The 10,784-nt window shown below is 37.6% G+C and overlaps 1 protein-coding gene across 1 annotated transcript in view; it reads right to left on the bottom strand.

Annotated features, from left to right (window-relative positions):
- Positions 1-332: 332 nt before the first annotated feature.
- COL5A2 (collagen type V alpha 2 chain) overlaps positions 333-10,784 on the bottom strand; it is a 108,654-nt gene continuing 98,202 nt past the window's right edge. The window contains exons 45-54 of the mRNA XM_086465985.1: positions 10,643-10,696; positions 10,213-10,320; positions 10,057-10,110; positions 8,633-8,740; positions 7,686-7,739; positions 6,865-6,972; positions 4,595-4,886; positions 3,461-3,648; positions 1,345-1,569; positions 333-479 (exon numbers count right to left, since the gene is read on the bottom strand). Of these exons, the coding sequence (XP_086322111.1) occupies positions 333-479; positions 1,345-1,569; positions 3,461-3,648; positions 4,595-4,886; positions 6,865-6,972; positions 7,686-7,739; positions 8,633-8,740; positions 10,057-10,110; positions 10,213-10,320; positions 10,643-10,696 (1,338 nt within the window). The remainder of the gene's footprint in view (positions 480-1,344; positions 1,570-3,460; positions 3,649-4,594; positions 4,887-6,864; positions 6,973-7,685; positions 7,740-8,632; positions 8,741-10,056; positions 10,111-10,212; positions 10,321-10,642; positions 10,697-10,784) is intronic.

Here is a 10,784-nt window from a genome sequence, read left to right as displayed (position 1 = left end):
ACATTAAAACTATCTAATTTGAATACCTGTAAATTTCAAAATAATTTGAAACAAAAGCAAGGAAAAAGACTCATATTACTTTTAAAAGGTGACCATTGATCCTCTTAAAATTGTGCTGTTGTACTAAAAAGTTGGTTTCAATCATTTAAAACAGGTTTGTAAGTAAAATAAATATTCAAAAGGAGGCTGGGCATTTAGAAAGAGCTGTATATACAATGCTGATCCAACATCAGCCATTACTTCAAGAGTCTCAGGATTAACTTCAATCAGTCTAAGTTCACGTGTTTAATTGCTGCTGTTGCTGGGTAGTGTGTTAATTCCCCCCCTTCCTCTTACACAAAGCAAACCGGCCCAACTTCAATTCCAAATTCCTGGTCAGTACTGCCAATGTCCACTGGTGCAATATCTATGATAGGTAAGCGTGCCACATTCTGTGTTCTGTACTCAAAAACAGTCTTGCCGATGTTCCCATTACGTTTCTGGAAGGGGACAAAAAAAAAAAAAAAAAAAAAAAAAAAAAAAGAGAAAACCTTAGGCCAGAGCTCCTGTGAGAAACAGCCTGAATTCCAGCTGCTGAGTCAGTTGTCTGATAGTTCAGAAGGATCTCACTGTATCTTCACTGAGCAACACACCCTCGCCTGTACTGCACCTTGGTTATTTTAAAATGTATATATCTTGCTTTTACATTGATGAACAGACCCATCAGACCGACACAGCAGGATTTTCTCCTTGAGCTGAACTGATTTTTCTTTATGTCATGAAATTCTTTTATACGTGTTAATCCGCGCCTGCACATATCATCTTGGGCTACATTATTTTTAAAACACAGAGAATACTCCAATTTATTTCAAGTGCAAAACTAATTTTAAAATTATTTTGGCAGTATCTTGGACTTGACTGAGGATGCTATTGAATATGAAAAAAAATTACTACTTGCTGGTTTTATATCCACTAAGAATTTTTGGAGGAAATAGTCAGTCATAGTACCAGTAAGTTTCCTCCAGTGTATTGCTGCAATAATCTTACCTATCTGGCAGACAAATACTCAGGGTTATCTGATTCCACACAGAGGTAACCAAATACTGGGAAATGCAAAATGGCAAGATACATATCTTATGTATGTTCACTATTAAGTACTAATTTGTAAACATCCTCTAAATAGTGTAGACTTCTCTTATGCAAAGCTAGAATTGTAGTAAAATACGTATTTGATCAATTACTTCTACAATTTCTGATGAAATTCGGCAGTATTTTAATTACTTCATTCTATGGATTCTTTTCTAAATCTAGGAAGAACTGAAAAAGGACAAAAGTCCTTTTTCTCCATAAAACCCCCAAACTTACAGAACAGCTGTCATGAAGAACAGTGTATCTGAATCGGCTGTTTCCCTCTGCTTTGAGCTCCAGGTCATTGGCCCCTTTCAGAATTACAGCTTTTTTCAGGTTCTTCGTCTGGTCATCCAAGTACCCAACACTGTTTTTACAAACGTAAGTGATATTCTGGGAAGCTTCCTTTGATAGGAGGCGCAGAAATGTCATCTGAGTGACAGCTGTATCCCCGTACACAAACTGTGAAGATACAGAAACAGATCGACACATATTACATGAAGATTCATTAAGAGTTCATGAATGTTAGAATCATCTGTCATTATCACAATCCTTTCCAGACATGACTAGCAGGAGCCCTATTACCTAAAATCTAAGAACGGTTTCTTCTGTAACTTGCTGCCAGTTGAGGATGAAGAAATGTAGACATCCTGTAACACGGATCATTTTGGGGAATTTTGACCATAAAGCCCTGCCCTGAACAACTCAAAGGCACATGACAGACATGCCAAGTTTTGGAATTAATTCTGCCTTGTTTCAGAAAGGGATTCAGCAGGAGCTAAGCCTTACACATGAAATAGTGCATTACAGCAACCTCAGGGTAGATAAGAAATGTCAAGCACAGAAAACCCTTTTATAGTGTACCTGCTATATTGCAGCTTTAGCAACTTGTTTTCTGCAGGCTTTGTATTGTATTCAGAATCATCACAGACAGCCAAAGTTGACTATACAAAAATAACTATACATTTGCATATGGGCTTTATCAACTAACTTGCACAGAAGTTTGACAAATGTTTTACAAAGTGCCACTGTTTCTATAAAAAACAGGAGCAATTTTTCTACCAATAACAAAAATTCTAAAATTCCTGAGATTTTTTTCCCTATTTGTGCAGGTTTCATTTTATTCATGCTTTATGAATCACTGCAACATAAAAAATAAAAGTCAAGAATGACTAAAAATGTATACATTCCACTGAAACTGGTGAAGAAAAGAGAAATCTTATACATTGATGCTGTGATTTTTTTTACAGAATGTGTTATCTCTGTTTAGCAATCTTGGACATATTTATTATTTAGAATGTGTCAGGAGTGCATATGACTATAATACAGATTATACTATTAGTTATCAAATCTGACAGTGTTTCAAAAAAAGAAATATTATTTTATAGTATTCATCAAGATAATTTCTTCCTCCAAAGAGCATCTGACTTACAAAAACCCTATGTGTAGTTCTGCAGTCAGCTAAATGTCAATGTGACATCTTGGGTCACAGCAAGTTCTCCTGATTTTAATAATAATTGAAAACATCTCAAAAAAGTAATCAATATCACATCTGTTCTCAATTCTTGAAGTTCTGAACTGTTATCAGGAATCCAGTTGATAATAGCATTATCTTTTACACACCAAATACTTATTTTAAAGATATTTAATTGCTCCCTATGAAATAAAAATTGAAAATATTTTCTGTGCTTTTGATTTGACAAACTAGGAATAGAAATGGCAAAAAGTAGTGAATTAATTATATACTTTGCATAGCATAAACTTCTGTTATTTGGCAGGACCATTAGGCCTATTCTTAGAAGTTACTACAGAAGGAAAACCCAACAGAAAGCTGAGTGGAATTTTTGTCTGCCTGGAGACTGATGCATTCAGCATGGAGCATCCTGACACATACGATAACAATCACATTTTCTTTAAAAACAAATTTATAACATAAGTTTTGTAATTTTTAGCAGTAAAGAGCTTTCTGAAAGAAAGAGTAGAATTAATTTAAAATAGCAGTCATTTAAATCATATATTAGGGTAAAAGTACAATTTTCTAAGGACAAGGATAGTAAGTTACTAAGACAGATTGCTAGAGAAGTTGACATTTTGTAAAAGAGAGAAGTAAATCTCTTCCAGCAGTGGTCTACTTATAGCCCAATCCTGCCTTAGAGGCACTTGCATTGTTTCTCCCAGCTCTTTCCTGTATTTGCTGTATGGTAATAACAACCAATTGAATATAAGCCAGTCAATAAATAGTTATAATATTCTGACTATAGCAGAATCCACTCAGAATAGCAGATGAAGTTCTAAATCAGAAGGAAACAAGTTTCATGGAAGTCAATTCTTGACATTAAATATATTTTGTTACCTGTGATCCCCTGTTCATATCAAGGCCATACCAAATGGGCTTCAATTCAGACGACTTGCTGGCCCACCATGTTTTACGTGGTATAGTAGATGGGTGTGCAGAAATACAGGTCTCTCCAGTTTCCATGTTGCAGTACACTTTTATAGCATCTTCAACACATCCTTGGTTAGGATCAATCCAATATTCACCTACAAAGAACATGTATTGATATTCTGTTATATTATAAAGATTCTTTAAATACCTGGGGACATGTAAGCAAAAGTATGTCACAACAGTACAAAACAGGCATATGTTTCCTGTATCAATCTGATGTGTGTTTTGATGTGTGTTTCAGGTACACACTATAATGTTGTTTCAAGACAAAAGCTGGTCACTATTTCAAATACTTCAAAATTGGGGAATTCAGACTTGACTTGAAAGCTGTTTAAGGTTAAGGTTCTTTAAATCCATTGCAAAGCTGCTGAACACCCCAAGTGCATAAAGAACACACAGTGGCCAGAAGACCATTTTCTCTACATATGAGAAACTGGTGGCAGCCCTGCCTAATATTGATGTTGGAAGCAAAGTTTCAGGAAACGGGGCAAAATCTGGTAAGGCCTGCCACAAATTAACTCTACCTTCAAGTCTGTTCTGACTTATCCTCTGACTAATCTATACAAATTAGGGAATCTCCTAAATGGCAGACTAGCGCATTATGACCTACAAATTGCCAATGTGGAGCAGCAGCAGAGAATTCTGGATGGAAAGCACTCACAGGTCACCAGCCCACAGATAACATTTTGATCTAACAGCAATTAAGCAAATATTCACAACTGGCATACCAATCTGTTTCTATCATCATGTAAGCGGTACTCCATGGTGATAACAGTCTCAGAAGTAGTATTCCATGGAAGTCTAAAATATCTCAGATTTTAAAATACGTCTGCATAAATACTGAATAAATAAATATGGGATGCATCTGAATATATATTTCATTGGCAAGCAGAAATATCTTTTTGTGAGAAGTTTTCAAGCTCCTAGTATGAATATCAATTTAGGCCATCAAAATCTGTATTACTTTTTTTTATTTCCAGTGACCCAGTATATACTAGAAACAAGAGAGCTGCATATGACACAGATGGTGTTTATACGCACCGCTCTTCTTGGATGGGTGGCACAGCTTCAGGTCATCACAAGTCCGTGCTGGGTGTTTCCTTGAACCATCTGGGCTGCGCATAGTCTCAATCTGGCTGCTTAGTGACTTCAGTGTGGCATGAACTCCTGGGTCTGTTTTATTATGGTCATCTGGGGCTGCTTCATCTTCAGTAAACTCTGGTAGCGGATCTGCCATAGCATCATCATAGTGTCCCATAATGTCACCAATGGCAGCAGTGAGATGGCCTGGAGGTCCTGGAGGGCCAGGAGGGCCAGGATCACCTGGTGGACCCTAAGGTTAAAAACAAAAGGGCAACAGAGGCACTGCAGGGTAAATATAATACAAAATGATAGCGAAGCCAGCCACTAAAAATGTAAAACTTCAGGGCCAGCCACCCTAATGCACAGGGAATATTCAGATACAGATAAACAATTCACATTTCCAGTAAGAGGGGTAAGAGATAAGACCCGCATGTGAGTTATTCTTTCTGCTTCATGCCCTCTCTGCCTGTCTTAATACCTTGCTCAACTTTTTCTTACTCCTGATTTCAGACTTAACAGCTGGAAAAAGTCATCAAGGAATGGCATCCTCATTCCATTTTTTTCAAGCCATCTGTCCCTCCTTGTTCAAATCCCTCTGTAATAACTTTATTTCTTAAAATTCCTAACAGCTGTAAGTGATTTTCAGATAAATCTAAAATTCCTGCTTCCCCTGAGTTGCCTCAGGCACACTTTCCATTAGTAAAGACTGGACAGAAAAATCTGGCGCTAGAAATATCTCTACATCTATCTTGCACAGTGCTGAGCTTTCTAGCCACAAGTATGCAAGACAGAATCTGCATCATCCTTACTGGGCAGAGCAGATGTTTACGTGATTAAGTGTGTTTTCCTGACTAAGTATATTTTCATGAATGATGGGTCGTGAGGTCCTTCTGTCAACCTGAATTGCGACTCTTGGGGAGGTAACTGAGTCTTGAGACATAATGTATCTGTTAATAAACATACCTCCACCTGCAGGCTCTACCAGCTCTTCTTTGGCAGCAAAAAGGCTGTAACATACCTTCATCATAAGTTTGATGCTCTGGTGCATCAGATGCTATATCAAAACGTGGCATTTCCATTGAGAGTAATTACCTCAGAATTCACAACTAGTGCTTCAAATGTTTACTACAGAGCACACACCCAAACTAACAAGTGCTGCATCTCACAAATGAAATTTTAACTTTTATTTCTTGCTTTGCAGTTCCAATTCATAGTTGCAGCAAGCCACCATGAAAGGAAAACTAAAGTTACTGGTATGTGATATTTCTTGTACTGTCTTTTTGCAGTGATGAAGGATCTGGATACACACTATATTCTTATGCTTTACTGTAGACTATTCATCCAAGCCATGGTGCCTCGGCAAAAGTGGAGATAGCAATAATTAGCAGAAATTCAAATGAAATAGTTTGAATATTAGCACATGATAAACACAGAAAACATGACAGAAAACCAGCAGAAACTGCCTTGTCTGTCTTGCTCGTTATTTTATTCCACCTTTTCCACGCCTATCCCAAAATAAGCAATACCAGTCTTTTAATTCTCTAACTTACCTTCCTTGGGATAGCATTACTTATTATGACTTAGGGTATTGCAAACCGGTAAATGTGGAAGATGCTGGGCGTTTAACAAAGATTTACAACTTTTTCCAAAATGGTCAAACTATTTTTCATTAGTTGCGTATCAGCTCACGGTTGATGTCTGTAAACCTCAGATCAGGCTGAAGGTCAGCTGAGTGCAGTGTTAAGAGTTTTGGCTTTTCGTTTGGACAGAAGGATTTCCTTAATGCAAGGCATGATGGAGTATACTGCTGGCAACGAGTCACATGGCTGTTCTAATTCAGTGCCACTTTTGAGGGACTACTGACTTTGAACTACCCCTGGTTCCAGATACAGCAACTGACCTATGCTTAGGCCTGAGGTTTTAGGATCCAACTTGCCAAACAGACACGTTGAAGTGCAGATTCAGTGAACTAACTGCAGAAGTAGCCCCAGGCTGGCCTAAGGAGAGCATGGGTGGATGAGACTGGGATCATCACAGGTCCAGAAGATGAAAATGATTAAAAAATGAGCCCTTTCAACACAGTTACCCTGGCTATTAGTCGGAGAAACTGTATCAAATCTTACCATTTGTCTTGAGCTCACAAATGTTTGAGAAAGTGACACAATGGACTGTAAAAAAATCTCATTATTTGAAGGCAACCTTTTCCCTCCATATTCCCATCAATTTACCTCAGGCCCAGCTTCTCCTACACTCCCTCGAACACCGGGAGGCCCAATTGGCCCAAGTGGACCAGGACTTCCATCTTTGCCGGAAGGACCAACTGGACCTGGAGGACCCTAGAAAATATAAGAAAAAGAAGGAATGTATTTTAGCATTTAATAACAAAGTTATACAAAACAGCCCTTTACAAGGAATATGTTTTCAGGAAGCAATCTAATTACTTATGTCTATTTCAAAACTTCTAAAAATCACTTTTTTCTTCTTCTCTAAAAGTGAGAAGGCAGTTTCAATGCTGCTGTTCTGAAGCCAGTCACCCCAGCTAATATATCTTTGAATCAGCTGCATATTTTTTCCTTAACCATTTAAGTGGGGGTTCAATTCGAGGTGCTACACAGACTGGAGTAGCTGCTGTACGCCGACATGTATACAGACTCAGAGATACGCTGTCACTTCGCAACATCCAAGGAAGTCATATTTCTCTGTTACTTTTGGGTGAATGACATACATGGGGGTATAAAAGGCAGAGTTGCAATTAGCAGAGCTGCCACATATATGGCTTTGCATCAGCTGCAGCAAAAGTGCCTGTAAAAAGAGGCTGTAGCCCTGTAGTTACTTTGAACTGATCTTTTTAATCTAGGTATAAACTACACTTATGTCAAAGCTTTACTATATTAAACAAGGTAATGTCTCAGCAAAAGGTAGAAGGGTAAACACCACATGATACTGAAGTCAGTAAAAGCCAGTGAAATAGAAGTGAAGCGGAAACAGAAATCTGATTGAGGAAAAAAAAACAAGCAAGAAAACCTTAAACCTGAAACATTATACTCACCCGAGGACCAAATGGGCCTGGAATGCCAGGACTGCCCTGCTCACCAATAGGACCCTAAACAGAAGAAATTATCATATCATTATGACATTTAAAGCATAGTCCTTTAGTTTTAAAGAATTAGTGTGTGATATACACAATGTTGGAATAGGATTATAATATACATGAACAACGCGTAGCACCTTTCCCTCTTACGATTCATTTTCATTCTGTTGCTCTCTTTTGTCACAAAGAGTAACAACTGTAATCACAATCTAGATTAATAGAATTTGCTGGTGCCTGCCTATATATAAAGTTGTTTCTACAGGAAAGCTTTGCTTTCATGACATTTAGAATCAGATTAGCTTATAAAAGAGTAACTCATAGGCCATTACTAAGTGGAAAGATGCTTTGAGAGTTGACTCTTTTCCTGCATGTCAAAACTTCCAGCTCTTGTGCAGTATCAGTGAACAAATGAAAAAAATTAAGTTTACCATGGCATTTCCATTCAATTGCCACTGAAATCATGAAGTTCTTGCAAGTATTAGCAAAAGATACTGTCACAGTCTTCATGGGATTTTGCATTTGATACCTTGACTGTAAAGTGTTCAAATACTGTCAAAAAAGCACTTCACACTCTAACCTGCTTATCTGAAAGGTATCAACTTCTGTTATCATCTTGTGCTGACTGATCACTGACTGCCAGGGATCAGTCACTGCAGGACTGGCACAAATGGAACAAGTGTAGGAGAATGCATATCTTGCAAAGCACAGGTTTACCTCACCATGAAATCGTATTGTAAAATTGCATTAAAAATATTATCAAGTACAGACAGCCAGGCCACTCACAAACACCCTGCAGGGAAAAAATAACTCATGTTTGCTTTTTTTCCCTTTTTAAATAAGTATGTTCCTGATACATTATTTAACTATCATGAAAATAAAATTATAGTAAAAAAAGAACAACTTACAGGAGGACCAGGAAGACCTTGAAGCCCAGTGAAACCCCTGTGTCCCTTCTGGCCCCTGTCGCCTCGATCTCCATTGTCACCTTTGTCACCACGAGGTCCTTGGGGACCCTGTAAATATCAGTGATTAAATATAAAATTCTGAACTGGGAAAAAAGCACCACAACCTCAAAAAACCCTCATTTGCTTTTAGACACTGTATTCAGACCTCCACTCAAAGCTAGGAAGAAGGTGATGCTGGGGCAGCTCCAAGAATCTTAAGTGTTTACCAAAGAATAAGGAAATAGTTACAGAAAACTGTGTTGTGTTTAATTATAGTTGTGGTAAATTTAGTCTATTTAGCTACATAATAATAACAAAAAAAAAATCAACTGTAATAATGATACTAAATACATAACAAAATTTTAAGACTGAGAAATTTCTTTGCCTTACTGGATATGGCAAATGATTTTCGTAGATGAGATTGAAATATTGTGGATCTCTCACAGGCTCATAATGATAAAATGTATTTTCAATATGAAATCCTCTACGTTGCATCTTTATTTCTCACAGCAGATTTCACCTTCACTATGATTAAATTACAGCTGAAGTTACAGACCACAATGTTCACACTCCCCAGTACAAATAGCTTGCTTCTATTACCATCATAATTTCATTCTTGGTATTTTTAATAGTTTCAAACTTTTCATACTAATCCAAGAATAATTGGGGAAAAAAAAAATGGCTTCTGCTTTCAACTTTATATTTCTCAGCCCGAAATGCATGTTAAACTTCTCAGTGCTAGATTCGAAATAGTTTATCAATGGCATCATTATCACTAACTACTCAATAAACTTTTCCCATCTCTCATATGACATCTGCTTAGGGACAGGACAACATTCTTTTCAATTTCCCAAGTTTGCAATTAATTTTTTGTTCCAAGTTTGAACTATAAAAGATTTATGTAATAGAAAAAAAATGGGGTTTGTTTGTTTTTCAGTTTGGACTGAAGTTAGAATCTCATGAGTTGAATTAAGGCAATTTCATGGGAACAGGTGATTTTGTTCTATTTCTGCCATTTTTATCTAAAAATCTGCATTTTTGTTCAGCATTCATTTCTTTACCCCTTATTGGAATTGTCAAACACAGACTCTAGCTATTTGCCAACTCAGGTCCTACCATCATCCGAACAGCAACACACTCCAAATAGAGAGGCTTCCAAAGCATTTGTTATTCTTCTGCAAAGGATTTTTGAAGAAAGTGTAGAAATAGTAGTGTATTCAGACAGATTTGTACAGCTTTGCAGCTCAGAAGACTGCCTGCATCCAGTTGCAGTCAGAATACTAAGAGTTGAAGCCTGTTCAGCATTCTAATTTGGGCTCAGTTTCTCATGTACTTTCCTGTAAAATGTATCTCAGATAAAACAACGGTGACTATGGAGAACTTACAGGCAAACCTCTTTTTCCTGCACGGCCTGGGGGACCCATCGGACCTCGAGAACCCTACAAAGATTGCAATACAGAAGATATGTGAAGCAGTGCACCAAAGCATACACAAAAGTTTTTTGATAAGAAAATTATTAGAAAAAAAAAAGTCTCACTTACAGTTTCACCTCTTTGACCCGCATCTCCTGGTGGGCCAACAGGGCCCGGAGTTCCTGGACCCCCTGGGGAACCTGGTAAGCCTGCAGGGCCAGGTTCACCACGATCACCCTGCAAAACATAATTTCAACAACATTTATCTAAAGAGGATTGGACTAGACCAAAGCAACAGGACTGTAGCATTGCTGTTCTATTTTCTAGCAATTACAATTACAAAGATATTCCTTCTACAAGAACACAAGTCTGAGTTTGTGGAGGCAGGCATTTTTTAGCATGTTTCCTCAACTTTGAGAGGTATTACTTATTCAAAGGTGTGATATGCTCTCAGAACAAGTTCTCCATTCAAGTTAACTGAATGAAGAGAAAATCTACAGTAAGTCAATGATAAAATGGAGATTTGCAGAAGTGACTTAAGAAAACAATACATTCTTACACGTTCTCCAACAGCTCCATCTCGTCCAGGTGTACCGTCATTACCAGCAGGTCCCTAGAGTTATGGAATAAGAATAGGGCTGTTGATTAGCTCTGTAATCTTGCATTTCTATAAGAAGAATTAGAAAGTTGTTCTCCACCTC

Source organism: Leptosomus discolor, chromosome 5, assembly GCF_034619465.1.
Source record: "Leptosomus discolor isolate bLepDis1 chromosome 5, bLepDis1.hap2, whole genome shotgun sequence".
Taxonomy (NCBI): domain Eukaryota; kingdom Metazoa; phylum Chordata; class Aves; order Leptosomiformes; family Leptosomidae; genus Leptosomus; species Leptosomus discolor.
The sequence above is the reverse complement of the archived record's forward strand: the minus strand, read 5'-3'. Positions and strand labels throughout refer to the sequence as shown.